Here is a 20,509-nt window from a genome sequence, read left to right as displayed (position 1 = left end):
AGTCCAAGGAGAAACCCAAGTAGGCCCTGGGCTGGGTGGGGCATTGAGAGGGGGATTGCATTATTATTTTGATAACCACGGGTCACTAATTAATGGACATTTAACTTTAGCATAAGATGACTTTGCCAAATGCGCAAAAAGTTTGGGATTTTGGTTTCGCACATAAACTACTCAGATTGAACATGATTGCACAGACGATTGCACACGCAGAATTGAGCTCAAGGACGATAGCCGACTTGTTCGTCGTCGGGATAAAAGGATAGATTTGAGGAAAGTCTATTATTAAAAAATGATGCATCTGTCAATTTGTCGTGTATGAATAAATATAAAAGTGAGAGATGTGTATGTATAGTTTGTAAAAAAAATCACATTTTTAAAGACCCCCTACAAATTTATAATGCTTGATGTACTGCAAAATGAGGTTACAACAAGTGGTGAAAGCTTAGCTTGTGCTTTCTCTCAATGCTCAGATAGCCCCCGAGTAGCAATTTACGACGTATATTCCACATGCAAAGTACGCACAGTTATGTTCCTCTGGCTGGGCAGTCATGCAATGCAAATTGCGAATGTACCACGGCTCTATGAATGCACAAATTTTAGCGAATCGCACGTTGAAGCATGAATAGTCGAAACCGGGAAAGGGTTATGCTTCAGTGGCATGGAATGACCAGGTTGGAAGAACTGCGAGATTTTCATTTCAGAAACTGAACTGCTGCTGGGAGCAGGTGGAGCAGTCGGATTTAGTTTATTTTCATAATATGTACATGTTTATATAAATAGTACATGTTTTACAAACTATTATTGTCTTTGGGTTGACAATTATTACTTGGAATTAGATAAGGGAGTTTTGGGCAGGGCATTGTTAAAATAAATTATAAACGTGGTCAGTGTCTGCACATTCCGTTTGACACATTCTTATATATTTTTGACATAATGTGATTCATTGAACGGAGACTGACGCTATATAACCAAAAATCAACCTTTTAGCTCAAGTACCTACCTCACGAATGCCGGTAAATAACCTATACAACGGGTTATCGGGACATTAAGGGATTTCTCAGGAAATATGTTTAATACTTCGTCAACGTCACGACACCAACTTAATTGCTGCAACCTGGTTATGCTTTAATAAAAAATAGATTCATTGTGATTTACTTATTGACTCGGGTCAAGCACTGCCGCTGATATTTAAGCAATAATCTCAACAACTTTATTACTAATTGACAACAGCCACTGTATATGATTTGCATACTGTGTGGTAATAATTAATTTGTATATACATGCAAATATTTTAGAGTCATGAATTTAAAAAAGTAAAGATATGTCTTGCTTATCTTTCACAGGGCAACTTTAATTGTACAAAACCAAATTAATCAAGATGAAGAATATCGTGCTTGGTGTATGCGTTATTTTTTTGGGGACGTTGATCAGGGTGCCTTCCGTGCAAGGGATGGTCGAAGGACTGTATTGTGGGCTAGAGAATTGTTATGATGGTATTGGAAATTAAAGTGAATATCTCAGAATAATCCAATCATATGTAAATTCTAATTCACAATGTATTTTTCATATTCCAGTCCTGGGTGTGACGCGTGACACTGAAAAGATCGTAATTTCCAGGGCTTATCGCCAACTAGCTAAACAAAACCATCCTGACCGTTTCCAGAGTGAGGAGGACAAGGCGACGGCGACTGCAAAGTTTAAAGTTATTGCAACTGCGTGAGTTTTTATGCATTAATACGTTTTGTTATATGAGGCAAATCAAGCTTTTGCATGGAAATCTTTATGAAATAATTTTCTCAATTATTAGGTATGAAATTTTGAAGGATGATGAAGCCCGTGTCGACTATGATTATATGTTGGACCATCCTGAAGAACATTATCGACATTATTATCATTACTACAGAAGGCGTATGAGCCCGAAAGTCGATGTAAGACTTGTAATAGCCGTTACGATATCAGTAATATCCGTGTTCCAATACTACACTGCCAGGTTCCGGTAAGAAGAAAATTTGATGAGAACTACTTATCGAATGCAAATTGTATAAAAAACTAAATGAAATTCTTGTCATTTCAGGTGGAACTCTGGGGTCAGATACTTAGCTACTCAACCAAAATATAGGAAAATGGCTTTAGAATATGCTGAAGTTGAGGGGATGTTGGATGAACTTAGGAAAACCAAAAAGCGAAATAAAGAATTTATAAAAACCGAAGAAGATAGAATTATCAAGGTGGTATTGGAAGAAAATATGGATATTCGGGGTGGGTATGCAAAACCAAGAGTAACTGACGTCCTTTGGGTGCAACTAGTAGTTCTTCCATACACAATTGCTCTCTACTTTGCTTGGTACTTTCGCTGGGTTTGGAGATTTTCCATAAAACGAGAAGAGTTTGGCCAAGAAGAAAAATTATATTTAATTAGGAAAAATTTGGGTTTAAGTGAAACACAATTCGAGGTAATTGTAATTACATTTGTTAAATTAAAATTGTGTGTTAATTTCAGAATCTTAATCTTAGTTTGAATTTTCTGTTTGACAGAGCGTTACTGAGACTGAAAAAGACGAATGGTTGAAAGATGAGTTGTGGAAAACTGATAAGTTTAAAGTGAGTTTTGGATACTTATTCAAAAAATAAAGCACACAGTAGTGAAACTTTGTTACTCTATTTATTTAGGCGTGGAAAGAGGAAAAGATTGAAGAAAGAAAGCGTCAAATGGCAGAAAGTGGCCGGTACAAATCTGAACGACGATATATGAAAAAATATGGAACAGGACGCATGTACTTTGATGACTCGTGAATTGAAAATAAATCTCAAAACTTGGTTCACATTTTTATTATAAACTTATAATCATTTTATTCTATTTTTATTCTACATCATATTTCATATCGTTGGTTGAAAATAACAGCTCAATCACAGGACAGTATATTTACTAAAAATATATATGAATATATACGTATATATATATATGCGCACCAGTGTATACGTACTATATCGTTGAACAAAGAACGTACCCGTTATACTTAAACATTGGGAAGACATGGAATGACTTAAAACTACAAACAATTTATCCAATTACAATAACAACACGCACCAACTGCAGTCTCAATTAAGTTGAGGATTTCCTGATTAAGTTCGAGGGGAAATTCATCCATGATCCCATCCAAGTTGTCTTTGTACAATATGCTAATATCCTGAATGGCAAAATAATTTATTTCAAAAATGTAATAGTTATATCATTCATTAACTCATACTACATATACACTTACATTGGAAGATTTTATGAGGTTGATTTCAATAAGCACTGCCGACTTCTTAAGATTTGGATTGAATATAACTAGTTGATGAATTTTTCCGTCTGGTGCCACAAAGTAACGATGTTCGTACTTGGTCACGTTTGATAAAAGCTTGATGAGTGTCTATAATTAAATTAAATTAAATGCATTAAATATTAGTCATAGTCGATTCTAGGACAATAAGCTAATAGCTGAAGGTACACATGTACTTACATGGAAAAAATTTATGGGTTGATTTAACAGTATTTTCAACTGCGGATCCAAATCACGTAATGGTTGAACATGAATAAGCTCCAACAGCTCGGAAAACTCCCAAAATGTAAGAACACCCACCTGATTAAATCAAGTTACATGAATTTGTGATTACATAAATACATACAACAAATATTTATATGAACAAAATACGTATATAACAATGTATTTTTTTAAGCCTCACAGTTTCACGCAAAGTAAGCTCATCCCTATCGGAAGCATTTTTAGCTGGAGGCTTTCCGCCCAATTGTAGACGCTGCCAGAGTAAATCCCTACGACAATCTACAGCAGCCGCTTCCACCATGCTTCGGATAAAATTTTCGGCCCAAACAGTTTGTTCTTTCAAGATTTCTTGCATCATTTGCTCATGAGATGAAAAATATCCCATGTAATGTACCTTTTCTTCTCTGCAAAAACATTCATGGATAAATCTATTAATGGAAAACTATCATCTACATAAATATGTGCGATAATAGTACCTGATCACGTTATGATGACCTGAACTTTCTGACATGTCACTCTGATTGCCACACGACCTTGTTTCCATTTCGTGCTCACTCAATTGTTGACCATTATCAAAACTTTTACGATCTTTTCTTATCGAAAAGTCTGACAACGGTTGAGGCGCGCAGACAGGAAACAATTTTCCACAATTTAAGTCTCCAGATAAGTTTGGATATAATTCTCTGAAATTTCAATTTAATACTTTTAATATACATATATTTATGAATCTAAAATAATGGCAAATTTATAATTTAAACCATGTCCTTGTTTCCTACGTACCTTCGACTTGTGAGTACAATGTAATATTTGATTTTTAAAACGGAAGGGTCCGTGTTGTACACTCTTCCCCCAGATAGTACATCGTGAGAAATTACCAATGACATTTCAAATTCTCCCAAGTGACTTTCATCTTCAGATTCCCTGTAAGCAACCCTCTTGGTCAATGTGTAAACCAAGGCGGCGTCATCATAACCAAAACCTGGCATACTTCCCACCTACACAACATATTAATATTATTATTCTATATGTACTTAGGATTATTCACGAATTGTGATTCATAAATCTTGTTAGAATTCACCTGGTTCATCTTTAGAACTGTCATTTCATACTTTTTATTATGGGCTAAAATGTAATCAAACATAATGTGGGATGGGCTGGAGATATTTTGCAGAGACAAAATTCCTGAAAAAAAAAATCTCAATTTAGTGATCTTTGTTTCATATAAATTAGGCTCGTGGTTAGTTGTAAAGATTATATAATGAATTATATTTCGTACCTATGTGTACTGTATTTCTCGCAAAGTTTGGACCCTTACAATAATAACTTATAAAATCGTCAAGAAATTTTGTAACATGATATCCTTGTTTGATAACGTGTCTCCCACAAATATGGTTCTGAATGCTGCGAAGATGAAAGTCATATGCGAACGAGTGAAGGTGCATAAGAACCTTCATCTTGTCACACTCATCCACGAACCCAATAGTGTTCTGTTAAATATTAACAAAGTCGAAATTTAATTTAATTTAAATTAATAATCAAACGTACATACACGTGTGCACAATTATATTCTTACATGAGAGGTAGCCGCTCGTTGTGCAAACTTCTTGCCTTGAATTCGATGAACTTCCAATGCATGGATTTTACAATAACTGAATGGTTCAATGAAACCTACTTCGAGTAAAATTATCCCTCCGGGCAAACTTTTCTGAAGATAAAAGACTTTCTCCTCGGTATCTGCTTGTACTTTACTATGGTTTCCGTTGGGTGAATGACTTTGCGAATTTTTGTCAGAGTCTACGGATAAAACACTGCCATCGCTCATTCTCCTCATTCTTTCTAAACGACCAACATAACTCTGTGTCCAATTGTCGGACGTAAGGACACTTTGCTTCCTAGAATATAATTAAAACATAACAGTTAATTAACTTTTTGACTTGTTAAACGAATTAAATAATGTACATTAATTAATTAATTTGCATCACTTTGCATTAGAATTTCCTTGAGCGGGTATAAATCCAAGAGTTTGGAGATACTGCATGTATTCTTGAATGTACCCATTACATTGGTTAGAGTGCCATGAATCTGAAACACGCTTAGGACTTCGAGAAGACAGTGTTACAATATCCGGATCCTCATCTTTACATTTTTCTGATTGTAATCGTTTCCAAAGGCTCCAAATCGGTAAGATAGGAGGCTTTGATCCTTTGGACAAGATACTCCTGTAAGATGATTCTGATGCATGGCGTGGTCTTTCTTTTTCATCCTGTAAAACAAGTAGTATATATATACCTCATAATTATTAGTTTGTCACGTCAAGAATACATGTTGTGAAAAGTAATGCTGCAATGCGCAATAAAATATACATACACTAATAACCGGCAGGTTGGACTCTGAAAGTCGTGCCCGTTTGAAAATTCCAGAACTACTATCCCTTGTCAATGAAATTGCTGTTCTCCATCTGAATAATGCATAAATCAAGACATGTTTAAGGAGTTCGTAATTTTAGTTTAGTATAAGGTTTAGTAAATAGAATGTTGACAATGATACCTTGGCAAAAAGAAAATCGGAGTCATGCAGTAATGAATCATTCTTGCAGTTTGTTTCAAAGCTTCGATGGCGTCTTTTCCAATTACATTTGAAGCGCTTGGTCCTCGACTCAACCAATATCGAAACAAGGCACTTTCAACATCTGAATAAGTAATAACGAGGAAATATAAAATATATAATTAAATAAACAAACATCTACATATATATTTTTAAATGGTATCCGATCATTTCATTCAAAATCACAATGATTTCTATGTTTACCATTTCTTCCTTGTTCAACCAAATTAATCAATTGCTCCCCGTGTATGCTAATTGGAGTAGACTGAATCTCATCGTCATGCAAGTTTAATAGATGAGTGTGATGAAGATTCCTGTTCGCATGATTAAATAAAAGACAAGTATGTAAAGTCGCGTTGTATACATTTTAAATTTGTGACATGTTTTCATACCTGTACAATTCACTTATTTGAGTCCGACTCTCTGCAAAATTCTTTCCTGCAATTCGCTCTGCCACGGGTACATATTTCGGTGGATAACAATTTCGGACGATATCCTGTATTCCCGTGGTTGGTGGGACGTGAGCCATTGACGTAGCAACCTGGTCATGTTTACAACGAAATTATTATTATTCTTCATAGTTCAATTTATAATTTTATTAAAAACGACTTACAAGTGGATCCTTAAGAAATGGCTGATTGTAAAAAATTCCCGACTTTTGCAGTAAAATGCTAGACATTAAATCCCAACGACACCTACTCCATGTAGCTAAAATTTTGGATTGGTCGATAATCTTGTCCGAAGCTTCCTTGGCCCAATTATAAAATATGAATTCGACCTGCACCACATACAACATAATGTCATTCAGTGAGTATAGAACAATAACAACAGTATGATAATGATAACCGACTACTCACAGATTGCTTGGAGACGAATGCAAGGAGAAACCTTTGGCGTGGAACCAAAGTAGATTGAAGGCAACTTTCCTCACACGTTTCGCCAAGCAATGACAATAGCCCATTTTTTGTAGGAAATTTCGTTTTGTCCGCATTTAGTGAACTTTTGTCATCACAAAAATTAATCGGTTCGGACATTAATGGATAAAACTTGTGCAAGTTTTTAATTACTATAATTTAGCAAACCAAAGAGAATAAATTAGTTGGTTATAAACAAAGACATATATAAATTACTTACGATCTGATGAATTGAATGCCATGCCCAAGGTCTTTTTGTCATAAACGCATGATTCCCAATGACTAAGATTCCGAGCAATTAAAATGCACGAACTCGGCTTGGAAGAAGGTTTAAAACATTCACGGGTGGTAAAAAGTTTCAATAATTCGTCGGGATACTCCGCTTCGTCTTTCTTTTCCAGGTTTTCTAGCTTTCCCTCATGTGATTTAAAACTATCTACATCCTGACACACTTTATGAAGCAATGATTCGTATTCCGGACGGATCTTTTTTCCAACTGTTAGAAATTCGCGCATATCTTTGTTCAGTCGCCAAAACTGCGCAGTTGAATTGTCAGGAGAAATTGTATGAATGATCTTAATAATTTCCTCAATTGTCTCATCCAAGTAATGTTGGGGTTTGAACTTAATTTTTTCTATCCTGAGGGATGGTAAGTTCAGAGGAACGCCAATATTACACCATTTTTTGAATTTCGACGAATAATTCGGATGTAATTTGTCAATATCTTCAATAATAGTTCTACATTTAAAAAATAAAAAAATAAATCTTGAACTTGATGTTTCTACAAATGTGCAAGAAAATTTACCTTCTTGTGCTGACATAGTCAAACCCAGATCGTATGGTTTCCGTTGATGCAGTGCTACCGCGAAGCTAAATAAAACATAAAACAATATAACCAATTGTTGAATGTAGTAATTGCAAAGATAATGTCAAATTTCCTTACAGAATTTCTAGACGAGAAAGACTCTAAAGATGGAATGTCTAATCTAATTGCAGGAGCATAAGGTGATTGACGCCTCACTAAAATAAAGGGATCAAATTATAAAATGTAATAAATAACAAAATTCGCTATAGAGATGATTTTGTACCAGTATAAGACCATGATCTTTCTCTTGGCTCGTCATATTGATCAACAGCTTTCCCCAAAGTGATGGCCGAACTATTTCTACGTCTCAGCAAACGATCAGATACACATGGAATGACGGGGGATCCACACGCTGAATTTTTTAGTTCTACATGAATGAAGCAAAAACATATAATCAAACAAAGTGAATTAAAAATTTTTCTTTCACAATAAAATTATTATATAGCGCAGCCAATCATACCCATTATCAAGTCTTTGTTACGTTCTATGGTATCTTGGTCTTCCATGGCTGCTGGTGAAAACAGCGATGGAGTTAGAATCTGATACTCCATTGCTAAATCCCATCCCCCATGTTTTATTGCGGATAAAAAGTTGTTCTTTAAAATATCCAGGTTGATACGTCCTTGTTTCCAGACGCATAGTTCCAAAATGATGTCTGACGTTTGAGTATCTGTTGGTAATAACATTAAACAAATATAATAACTGTAGTTTAAGAAACTGCACAAGAATAAATGCATTTCGATCATTTCATACCATTTACTATTTCATCCGTTTCGATAAAGGTTAGTAATTCACTCATTGCTAAAGAGAATTGAAAGTTCCATGGACGCTTCCAATCCGCACAACGTAACAGACCGCCATTTCTGTCCACTATTGCAACTGACACACAAGCAACTCCTCGGCTGCCGGTACCCCCTGGACTTTGATTGTACAAATACACATTATGTTCTTCCAATTCCGGTCTGAAACGATTTTCAGAGACTCTGTGATAATCCTATGTCGAATAAAATATTAATGTATTTGTCGTCTCAATCTTTAGTAAAGGAAACTAGAAAAATGTATACAAAAATCATGTTCTACCTGGAAATGGAACTCTGTTTTAGTATATTTTGGAATGTTTAAAAATTGCAACAGATTCTGATGAAGAAAAAATGCGAATGGAGAAAGCAATAGCTTCACAAATCGTCCTGTTGTAAACTAGAGAAGAGAAAGACAAAAATACAAATATCAAAATCATTGGGCACAAAAATTGACATAAGTAATTGTTGTGAATTGAAATGTTACCCGAACTAAAGCGTCAGGAGGCGAGAGAGGTTTTTGTATAAAATGAACATCTTCTGGGGTCAGTTTACAGTGAGGGTTTCGATCCAGGGTTACGGATAAAACATCAAGCACAGCGTCGTCCAACTTGTTACGTAAAGACTGAATTAGCTGTTCCTTAATTTCATTCCCTGTAATTTCAACCAAAATTGTTTTTAGAGAAAAGTTTCAATAACACAAATCAGTAATTATATGAACTTGTAATATATAATACCTGCTTCAGTAACTCCATGCACTTTTAGCAAAACAATGCCTTCTGTCGGCGTTGTTCTCCCGATGAGACTGTTTAGAGCCTCTCTCAAGATGATTGGGGGATCATCTTTGTTGCTCTAATAAAAAAAGTTGGCCATCAGTTAATTTTTGTGTTTAAAAAATTTAGAGATAAAGTATTTAACCAACATCGGCTGATGGGTGATGCATACGAGATCTGGATGATATGCTAGATCTTGGAGATGGATTTTCAGATGGGCAATCAACTCCCATCATTTCGTCGTAAGTTTCAATTACTCGGTAGAGTCTGAAAGTAAAGCAAAAGTTAATCAATGTGTGACTAGTAAATAAGTTGATTTGGTCTTACCTCAAGTAAAACACATTTCCTAACGAGTTACGGTATACAAACATGTTCTCTCTATTTCCTACTTCAAATGCCATAAGTGTTGATCGGAGAATCTTCAAAGTCATGAAAGAAAGTATTAATAAGTTGATATCATGGGTAGCAAATTAAATTATTATAATTGCATAGTTATCAAAAGGGCATTAATTTCTGTATTACCTGCATTCCCCGAGAAAACGCAGATTTTCCTGGACCAGATTTTAGGCGAGGATGTAATTTAAAAGTAGTTTCCCATACAACGTCACACGCAAAAACTGCTACATTATTAGTATTGGTGGTCGAATCCATATCAAGTTCTATGCAGCGTCATAAATTTAAGTTTGATATGCGATACAACAGTTCATTATTTTGAAGTTATTACCACTTCGTGGTCCATCGTCATAATTTTTAGATGAAAGACTTTCGTCCATCCCTGAGCGGTTTGTATCAGGTTCTAGCAGATTGCTGCACATTCGTGTATCATGTAGACTTTGTAAGAGTAAATCCTGGTTGACAATTCTACATTGTAAAATGGTTGTCAAATATTAACATATAATAATAAGTACTTTAGATGGAGTTTAAACGCAAACGTATAATTGAACCGACCTAATCAGACGAGCAATCTCAGCAAGGATAATGCCTCTCGTTTCTATGCATTGATTCAATGGAATCGAATCATCCTCATCGTATCTATTCATAAGTAAAATGTAATATGTGATAATATAGTTTAAGAATAAAAATAAAATTTTAGGAATAAAACACACCGACAATGACAGTAAGCAAACACATTTTCTCGGTCTACTTTAAACAGTATCCAATACGGCAAACGACTTTCCACGTTCAATTCTGAAGAAAATTTACAATTAGATAACAAATAGAAAGCACATATTCCAAAAAATAATGTCAAAGTTCTAACATATTACCAATTTCTGATATAGACGTTGTACACGTAGTGCTCCCTTCGCTTTCATCAATACTTTGGTGTAATAAATCGTCGCTACTCTCAGTATCTATAATGTCTGAATCACTGTCCCTTTCAATCTCTACGATTTTCTTACTACTCGTCGAGGCCACGAGGTACAACCAATTTTCGAGCTTTTTAAATGCAAATCCAGGAAGCCACAAGTTATCAAATTGCTGCAATATAAATACAAATTGTGCAAATACTAATCTATGTGAAATAAAACGTGAAATAACTTGATTTAAATACCCCAACAAATTTTTGATAACCCCGAGCAGAATTTTCTACAAATTGTAATGGAATGCACTGATGGAAACAACCCAATTTTGTAGACGACTCTTCCACGTGTGATGCTATTTCTTCGAGCATATTTGTCGTAAGACTAAGCGAATTTGACCGTAAAGAGGTGATTTCATCATTAAGAAGCCACTTAATCTGTAAGTAATTTGAAATTGAAATAAATAAGTAAATAGTTAAAATTTAACCTTTTTGTACATTACATATAATACAACTTACTTCTTTTAACATGGTGTCTAAAGCTTCAACTTGAGCCATGGAGATATTCTGACACTCGTGAAAACTTTAAAAAATACTTATAGTTACAAAAACTAATCACTCCATATTGAAATAATACAGTACAAATTGTACGAATTCTTACTTGGTAAAGTTTGATACTGCAGGTTCCTCCATAGAATCATTTGGCATCGTCATAAAAACTAGCTCAAGTTTTGTACTCCAAACATTTGAATCATCCGTGAAATCGTCGATTTCCACTCGCAAAGAAAGATCGTAATCGTCTGAAAGGTAATTATTTTTACGATAAGAGCTTATGATGCTTAATTTATAATTGTTCGAAAACAACTATTTTGGATAACCCAATGTATTATAATCGTATAATCGAGTAGTCAATTAGTATTATAAATAACGTATTTAAACGCTACAAACTAGACTTTCTCTTAGGTTATTTTACCTATACAAACTGGAAGATCCGAAACGGCAAAGGTTTTAGAAGATTTTTCGGTAGTAGATGTACACCTTAAGAGCATAAATAAAGGTGGCGTAGGTTCTACGTTAGTACTTTCCGATTCCCTATTAAATAGAAATACAATTTTTGTTTCAAAACTATTTTTCAAATGACCAATGGACAAAAAATGAAAAATATCTTTAGCTTATGTTTGTGCATACCGTCTGCCACAAGTCATGTCAGAAAAGTTGAAAACGTCAGACGATGAATTCCATTGATCAGTCTCTCGGAATGACTCTGAATCCCTTTTTTTATCATCATCAAAATCCATGAATGGCAAATATTGCCCGTAATCACAGAACATATTTTCCTAGTGACAACAAATAGCAGTATGAATCAGTGATGTCAATTAATAAAATATAAGATCTTTTAATTAAGCTTCGTAATTACATGACTATAATGAAGACGATTTGACTTGTAATAGAAGAAATCTGAATCCACTTTGGTGTAGTTGAAGATTTTTGTTAGAATATCCTTAAATTTCTTTTGAATAAAGCTACGTATGGTGGCAGAGGTTTTACAAGCATCGTTGAGTTGTTCGTGATAGCAAATATTCTGCAAAATCCAAAATAAAATCTAATAGTCTAATCAAGTTAGTTACACAATAAATTATAAATACCTTTAAAAATTCAGAAATATCAGCAGTAATTATATTCTTGTGACACACGTTTATAACTGCTTTCAAATCCTCAGTGCTTATATAGTATCCAAGCTGAAGGCTGTGGAAGACACTTTTAACAAAGGACTTTCTATAAGAAAGTTGCAGGTTCTTGCAATACTCTTCTAACTTGACTGATGTAAACTCTGTAATATATGAATTGCATAAGTAAAAGTTGTTAATGCATAAGTTTAAAGAAACTAACCTGATTCATCTGGAGGTTTTTTGGCATCCGGGACAGGGCACTCCGTAGACGAGGATTCTGCTGGCAATTCTGATGCATCTGAAGTTTCAGCCGTTTCAACCTTTTCCGGAGCTTCTTCAACTTCAACCGATGTTTTGCCGCCTTCATCCGGTACATTAAAAATTCGAAAATCCAAACAACGATCTGGTACCTCCTGGCTGCCTCTGTAAATTAAATGGCTTCGTAGGGTGGAGAGTGAACAGTCGTACATAAATAATGGCATTGTCATAGATCCGATCATAGATTTGGACTCGTTGTCAGCAACGTGGAACTGATCTATGCATTCTGAATTGGAGAATGAATGACTGGCTTCAGCCGTTTCTGAATGGCTGCTGAAACTTAGATTCAAGTCTTCAACTATTGTGTACTTATTCTTTGGCACGACATATTTTGAAGTAGTTTCGTCAAAGAAACTTTGAGCAAGTGAGTCATGTAAACTCGAATCTACAGTAAATGCCTTCTTGAGAACAGGGGCAGATTCTCCCCCAGATAAAGCTCGGATACGTTTGCGTCCAACGGATGGATGAGGGTTGTCCAGTGACAAGTGTGTGACTAGACATGTGGCAGTTGATTTTTGGCAAGCATTTGGTTCTGAAATTTTTCTTTGGCGAATTTTTGTAGTTGCAGAGTAAAGTTCTGTACTAGCTTGAGACTGTGGAATAGTTAGAAAAGGTCCTTCTATTTTGGTTTTTGCCTCTGCAGCCGTTATAACACATTTACATTTCTCAACAATGAGAAAAAATAGTTTTGTATCTCTTAAAGTTTTTGGAACGAGAGTAATTAGTTGTTGTGACGGATCCACAGATTTCACGAAGCATTTCCATGCTGGCAAGTCGTCTGAATTGACTATAAACCATTAGTAGGATTTATTATTTTAGTAGGATTAGTAAACCTTCGGTAAATGGACTACTGTAAGTTAAAGTTGGTTCTTACATCTAGAGTCCTTTCCTGTTTTAGTTACATCCTCTCTGGAGAGAACCATGGTGAGCAGAGATGCAAAATATCTAGAGTCTATCATGATTTCTTTATCATGGACATCTGCTAAACTTTCAGTCCATGAATTGTACAGAGTTTCATTAGCTCGTTCATGGTATGGAACAAATTCATTTTTCCCCTCAACCGAAAATGCATGGCCCAAGTCTATGAAACAACGATATCATTACATATAATGCACACTGCTTTGTGCGAAAATAATAATGCATTCACAAGTAATCTTATACTGCCGTACCTTGAAAAAACATGGAAAATAGCATCTCTGTTTGAGAGCATTTGGGGAGAACTCGTCCCAGTTCAAATTCGAAAGGAATAAGAGTTGTGTTATTTTCCTCCATGGAATTTCCTCCCGCAATAGCACGCCTGCGTGAAGTAAAAAACAATTTAAAACGTAATGCTTAAAATATCATTGGTATTTGAAATAAATAACGCAAAAAGTTTTACAGGCGTCCAGCTTTTCCTTTCTTATCGATGTAGTTGCTCTTGGGAAAACCTTTTAAATAGTCAAATGCTCCGAGAGTCAGAACACATTCCTTGTTGATTTCAAAAATCTATAATTTAATAGTTAATTTATGCATATAGAGAATAATTGGGACATAATTAAATAACTCTAAGTGGAGGATTCTATCAGTTTATGCATAAATGTTGTGTATTTCTTACTTTGTCAGCTATTTGTGAAAACTGCAGTCCATTTAACAAATCAAACTTGCACCCCGTTAATTCTCCACATTGTGGCTCAATCCAAGACTCCGTAATCAAGAAAATGTCCTTGTTTTCTTCTGGAGTTTCGATATCATCGTCAAAATGTCTGCGCCAGTGAAATCATGGAGACCAAGTTTAAAAGCATGCAAAAGGTAAAAAATGCGTTAATGGTAATCCATAATCCTTACGGAGTTAGTGATGTGGTCGGAGGAAACATTACAAACTGCAAAACACATGGCGTGAGATAAGTCTCATCCACAAATTTGTGTTCTAAAGTGCTGTCCAATTCATGTGTTGGCACATTTGTTCTATTCTATAGGTACAATTTTATAGATTTATAAATTTATGGTGTATGATATAAATGAAAAGTGGGGCTATTACCTGCATTTGAACTTCAAAAACCATGCTTACTGTACCAGAAGAAGAATATGCGAATCGGAAGCCTTCTTGCAATCGCATCCTAAATTAACATTATAAAAGCCAACGCCATTAGAGATAATGGACGAGTTTAAAAATTATATGTACACACTTACTTGGTTATCACCGTTAAAATTTCAGAAGCATCTTTAACCTCAAAATCTGGTAGAACACACTTTGGAAAATACCAAATCCATCGTTTGTGGTTTAAATACCGGGCAACGGTATTAAACATTTCAGGGACCATGATAGTCGGCGTTCCTCCAGGTGCTGTTCCTCCAGGATTTGTCCTTTTGAAACCAAATGTTGATTGTTGAGAAGCATTCGGAGATTTAGGATCGGATGGGATGTCGTATGTATTTTGTGGCATCAGTACTTCACAATAGTTGTCTGGAACTTTCTCGTACCTAAAATATTCAATTGTTGTCAACTCTTCTTGTTATTTTAAGGTTATCATTTACACCTGTACTTACTTACCTAATTAATATCTTCTCTATTGGCTTGCTCATCAAAATGCAACAGGGCATGTCGGACCACGATGCTTTATTAGCCTGATCAGATGAATTTGTCGAATTTCCACTTGGAAACCTCCATCGTGGTGGTACTTTCAGTCTTTGAGGAAATGTTAGAACCCCAATTTTTTCTTGAATTTCAAACAAACATCATATTGCAGATACTTGGTTTCCATATTTATATTGTTCAAAGACTAATCTCACCTATCAGAGACGATACAGTTTTATGTCTAAGATTTCCTGGAGTTCCAACTAAAAATGCCAGTCTGAGAACGACATATGGTGGTTTTGATGTAACTCTAATAATGTAAAAAGAAAATGGAGCAGATTTGTCGTCTTCATTGCTGAAATAAAAGTTCAAGTTATGCATATAAAGTTGAAACCGTAAAGTCCAAAGAAAATTCCACAAGACTTGGTTATATATTTCCTTACTTGTACATAAGTGTCACGTAAGAGTGATTTTCAACCAAGACAAATGAGCTTGAATTCTTGAGAAGAGTATTTAACGCCATAACTGCTTGTCTACATAAAATTACTTGAAACCTTCCGGCTGGGTTTGGATGGTGCAGATGCCTAATAGTTCAGGAAGGAAAAACAATTCATTACTTAATAACAAACAAGTATTATTAAAAACTAGAAAAATCAATGTCAATACTTTGGTAGAGGGTGATCATGTTCCAGAATTACTCCAATGCGATGAGTGTGCATCCACTTTTGCCAAACATTTGTGTCCAGCATGCAAACTGGTTTCCAAAATTGAGAAAATTGTGGGTATGGAAAATCACTAAGAATTAAGAATTAGAATTAAGTTAATAATTTTGAACATCAAATAAAATCAACACAAGCAATAATCAGTAAATGGCTATACTTTGACTGTAACTGTGGGACAGTGGAGTTTGGAGAGAAATAGAATAATGGAACTCCGTTGCGCAAACTGTCTGGAATGTTGTAGTAGGCTTGATTCGAAGAAAATGAATTCAAATGAACAAGGAGTCTATCCGATTCTGAAAGGTTCTTCCTCGTTGCCCAGAAGCGGTTGACCATTAGTTGCCGATAAATTGAAGGAAATGACCTTGCAGCTAAACATGTTACATCATGAAGAAAGTCGTAGGGTCCTTCCAAGGAGAAAATGCACTCGGTTCGAGAATCTAGCGTCTGATCCGTTATTACAACATACTCCAAATGAATCAAAAACTTCCATGGCAGAGTTAACGTTATTTCATATTTGCATTCATCATTCAAATTTATATCCTACAAGAAATATATGCAACCGAATTTTTAGTTTCAAATTATTTCAAAATTACAGTACGATAAATAAGGTCCTACCTTGATCATAAATCCCTCACGTAAACGACAAGATAAAACCTTCATGTAGTCGACTTCAAGTTTACTTTCAAATTGAAGTTTTTTGACTATTGGCATGTCCCGAATTGTAAAGAAGCACTTATTCCTACAAATGAAATTATCAAGTTGAATCGCTAGGCATAGAATATTTTGCTAAATTATGAATGCACCAATTATACATACCTTATAGACCACTCTCCAGGTTTGATGGAAGTTGGTAGATGTGTCTCAGCTTGAATGTTATCCGAATTCTGAAAACTCCACGCAAGGAACGACAAATGATAAACATTCATTTCCGTAATAGCATCAGATGATGATGTCTAAGTTAAAAGTTAAAATTTCAAATAAAATTTCACGACTTTTGAAATGCGAAAATTGTCACAAAGCTGATAGTTACAATTTCAGGAGCTTCTGTCATAAACGAGCCAAATGTTGCTGTTGCAATAAACTTCATAAGGTCCACATAGGGAAGTACGCCATGACATAAATGTGGATGAAAGGGACTAGACAATTGTATAAACGAACAGGACACTGTGTTGTATCGAAGTTGAGACAAAATAATGTCTAAATATCTTCCGTCTGGAACACTAACTACTCCATCAGTCAAAATTACCAAACCTAAGAATGTACAAAATCGAATTCAATTAGACAAACTGAACAAGTATACATATTTCCTTGGACTTTAAATCATAAGTATCATACCAGAAGAAGAATTTTCGGGGAGCAAACTTAAAGCGATAAGGGCTTGTTTCAACAGATCAACTAGACTAAAATCAGAACTAACGGACGATTTGAAAGGTTGAATCCCAGATTTACTATCCCCTGAAGGAGTTTTCTCTTTCTCCATTTTCTAGAAACGAACAAGTTTCAAACAAGTTTTATCTTAGAACGGAAATCAATGCAACATGTTGTAATGTGTCGCTTATCAATACTAATACTAACCGCCTTTTGTCTGGCCCTTCTTGCATTAACAGTTTTAACCAATGTCTCCGTCATGGTGGCCATTTTGTTTTCGATAACATGTAGCTCTTGAAAGACAGTTTGCAAAATGTTATTGTACGTGGACGGACCTAAGAGTTTGCCTTGAAGAATAACCTAAATAAAATTCCATAAATTAGTTTGTTCAACTTGTTTGGTATATTGTTTAATTAATTTGAAAATCACCTCATTATTTATGCTAGTAACGAAAGGAGAATGCGTAATGACGGTGATAAATATCTTTGGCTGAAACACAATGGTACTCCCTGGAATATAAAACTAGAGGATGCGTAAAATTAAACATGGAAGAAAAAATTTCCTAACTGAATTGTAAAATAATAGACTAGAAAGAACTTACTGGTCTCATTAACCCATCCAGGCTTGCCCTTAAAGCCTGAAAAACTCCATCGAATATGACAGTCCCTGCTTGAATGTCCTAAAATATGACAAACCATGGATAAAAACAATCCCATTTTTTGATTATTTGCTAGACCATCCAGCTAGATTTCATACCACTGCTGCAACTGAAGGACTGACATCAATGCAGTAAACAATCCTGTATCGGCGAGAAAGATAGGTAACCACCGTCTTGGTAGTTATTTTGTACCTAAATGGAAACAATCGCCCTTAAATAAATATCTCCTTTTAAAAAATTACACCTAATTGCGTACCTGAAAGCGTGTCTCGTTTGTGGCGTCCAGTCTGGATTCGGGTCCTTTGGAATGGCAGACACGACATAGAAATCTGCCCCTTCGTCCTATGAATTTGTTGAAATTCAAACAAGATTAAAATACAAATCACCTTACAAATTAAGCAAATTTTATACCAGTGCCAGCGAGATGAGGCGATCCTTTGGGAGGGAAAAGACTGTATTGAACCTGGAGAAAAACCACTCTGCTCGTCGATTTCTTGATATTCGATGATCTTTGCTCATCAGTATGTAGACGATCTTGGCCTCCAGAATGGGACCCGTGTTCTCCTCTTCCTCCTCCTCCTCTACAACGACGACTTCCTCTTTCTCCTCTTCTTTGATAACCTCCTCCTCCTCCACAATCACCCCTTTGTCCGGAGACTCCATGGTCTTGTTCTTCTGTGAAAATGAAGGTAATTGTGGCAAATCCTCCATCGTCAAACAAATGGATAACTGCCAATTATAGCTAAAAGTTAATAGTCGCTGTCGTCTGCATTGTCTGGTGTCCCCCTCAGGTCACGACCATAGTTCATCTTCCTGGTTCAAACTACTACGCACACTGCCTGACTAACCGCTTTCTCAAGTTAATGAGAAGTTAACTGAGCAATAACTGCAGTGGCGTTAGCCCAGAAAAAGGTAGATTGGAGGGGGTGCAACTAGTGAAAGTAAGTTCGCAGTTACGTAAACACAAAATAAAAATCAAGTGAGAGCGAGAGTGCGAAGTGAACACATTTCTTATTTATGTTATTGGACTTGTTGGAAATGGGTTGGCGGTGAGGATTTGCTCAATGTTGTGGTCAGACAAGGGGAATTTGGTCAAGCAATTATAAATCTCACCTTTCTCTCTTCGGAGAAAGTTCTACAAAAAACGAAAAAAAGAAAATTTGCAGTTTTCAAATTGAATTCTACTTTTGCTCTTAGCTGGTTGCGAATAAAAGGAAAAAATTTTGAGAGAATTTCACTTTTTCGAATTTCTCAAGTTCAACTTTTTAATCCTTAGCGAAATATCATAAACTTTTATAGTCCAGGTACTAGTTTGAGATTAATGCTAAAATTCATTTTTTGTGCATTATTTTGTAAATCCATTATGACTTTTACGTAGGTGACTAGTGTTTTCTTTAGATCAGCAATCAATATTATGGATCAACAGGGTCATGATAATAATCTAAATATTATAGTAAAAATACACTATAAATAGTTGGAACTGGAAATGAATGACATTTACTGTGTGTGACCTTTGATTTGTTATGATTTAGAAAATACATGTGCTAGCATATCGTGTCATCGTTGCTTTCAGTATTTTATGTTAATTTGTCTCACATCGGAATCTATACTGGCAAGAAAGCTTGGTCAATATTTTTCACCCTTCGTTTGTTTTCCTCTTTTGTAAAACGTTATCAGAGATCGATGGTGGTGGTGGGGTTGCTGTTGGGTGGCAATGGCAAATATGGCGTGGCGTGTAAACTGCGACATTTAGGAGGCCTAAAAAAATTACCCTTTCTCTTACATAAGGAATTTCTTCTTGGTACTTTCAAACGATACCGAAAATAATTTGATACCAAGAGTTGACTGACTCTCGACTCTTAATTTTCGTGAATTGCGATACAATTATACGGATAAATTATTGCCCTGCTTCTGCACAAATGCAAAGTTTTATGAGTTGTGGGGTATGCAAGGCCTTGCATGTCAGAATGAAAGGAAGGTTTTACTGCCCCACCTTCCACCAAGCACTCACTTTTCTAATCACTTTGCGTAATGTCAACGAGTTGAGACGCTTTTAGAACCAGCCAACCATCGTTATTTTGACTCCTTGGCAAGGACTCCTTGTCGGTCAAACGAGGAACGTTATCTAGAAAACGAGCTGGAAATCTTGAAAATTATGGGCATTACTTAAAATTTCGACTTTATACTTAAAATAACACACTCATTTATACATGTGCTACTGATAATGCATAAGACACATGCAAACTACTCTCCTTGATTCCAACAATCCTTGACTTGGCAGGTAGATTGGCGATGGTGGTATATAGTAATTACGTAATCAACGATCCTACCTACAAACGAACTCTGTGTGATGTGTCAGCTCGTGTTTCGGTTGAAATTTGCTTGCATTCGCATAATATGGCACACATTTCATTTCATTAC

At 35.5% G+C, this 20,509-nt stretch overlaps 2 protein-coding genes across 2 annotated transcripts; one reads left to right on the top strand and one right to left on the bottom strand.

Annotated features, from left to right (window-relative positions):
* Positions 1-653: 653 nt before the first annotated feature.
* Positions 654-2,841, top strand: LOC110851394 (dnaJ homolog subfamily C member 25 homolog). Its single transcript, XM_022099155.2, has 7 exons — positions 654-1,258; positions 1,344-1,493; positions 1,575-1,716; positions 1,808-1,996; positions 2,075-2,453; positions 2,536-2,601; positions 2,671-2,841. Exons 2-7 carry the CDS (start codon positions 1,379-1,381, stop codon positions 2,791-2,793), a joined length of 1,014 nt encoding a protein of 337 aa, XP_021954847.1. The 5' UTR covers positions 654-1,258; positions 1,344-1,378; the 3' UTR covers positions 2,794-2,841.
* LOC110851081 (KICSTOR complex protein SZT2) lies at positions 2,814-19,098 on the bottom strand. The gene is made up of 62 exons (XM_035852979.1): positions 18,500-19,098; positions 18,345-18,430; positions 18,187-18,280; positions 18,032-18,109; positions 17,860-17,952; positions 17,638-17,790; positions 17,398-17,545; positions 17,093-17,313; positions 16,879-17,015; positions 16,678-16,801; positions 16,220-16,602; positions 16,007-16,135; positions 15,784-15,924; positions 15,556-15,695; positions 15,317-15,482; positions 14,956-15,246; positions 14,804-14,882; positions 14,611-14,735; positions 14,381-14,528; positions 14,165-14,271; positions 13,956-14,083; positions 13,661-13,867; positions 12,689-13,573; positions 12,445-12,629; positions 12,216-12,380; positions 11,987-12,135; positions 11,772-11,890; positions 11,460-11,598; positions 11,318-11,381; positions 11,051-11,236; positions 10,764-10,977; positions 10,605-10,686; positions 10,447-10,530; positions 10,223-10,359; positions 10,021-10,157; positions 9,826-9,917; positions 9,648-9,765; positions 9,463-9,577; positions 9,213-9,379; positions 9,009-9,125; positions 8,682-8,922; positions 8,389-8,598; positions 8,152-8,295; positions 8,007-8,083; positions 7,869-7,933; positions 7,284-7,801; positions 7,007-7,215; positions 6,763-6,927; positions 6,542-6,690; positions 6,354-6,463; positions 6,093-6,234; positions 5,913-6,003; positions 5,528-5,808; positions 5,119-5,437; positions 4,822-5,032; positions 4,624-4,727; positions 4,326-4,540; positions 4,022-4,228; positions 3,727-3,949; positions 3,504-3,623; positions 3,264-3,413; positions 2,814-3,188 (listed from the first exon to the last, which is right to left on the bottom strand). Exons 1-62 carry the CDS (start codon positions 18,797-18,799, stop codon positions 3,051-3,053), a joined length of 10,722 nt encoding a protein of 3,573 aa, XP_035708872.1. The 5' UTR covers positions 18,800-19,098; the 3' UTR covers positions 2,814-3,050.
* Positions 19,099-20,509: the final 1,411 nt, after the last annotated feature.

Source organism: Folsomia candida, unplaced genomic scaffold (assembly GCF_002217175.1).
Source record: "Folsomia candida strain VU population unplaced genomic scaffold, ASM221717v1 Fcan01_Sc006, whole genome shotgun sequence".
Lineage (NCBI taxonomy): Eukaryota > Metazoa > Arthropoda > Collembola > Entomobryomorpha > Isotomidae > Folsomia > Folsomia candida.
This window is presented reverse-complemented; position numbering and strand designations above follow the sequence as displayed.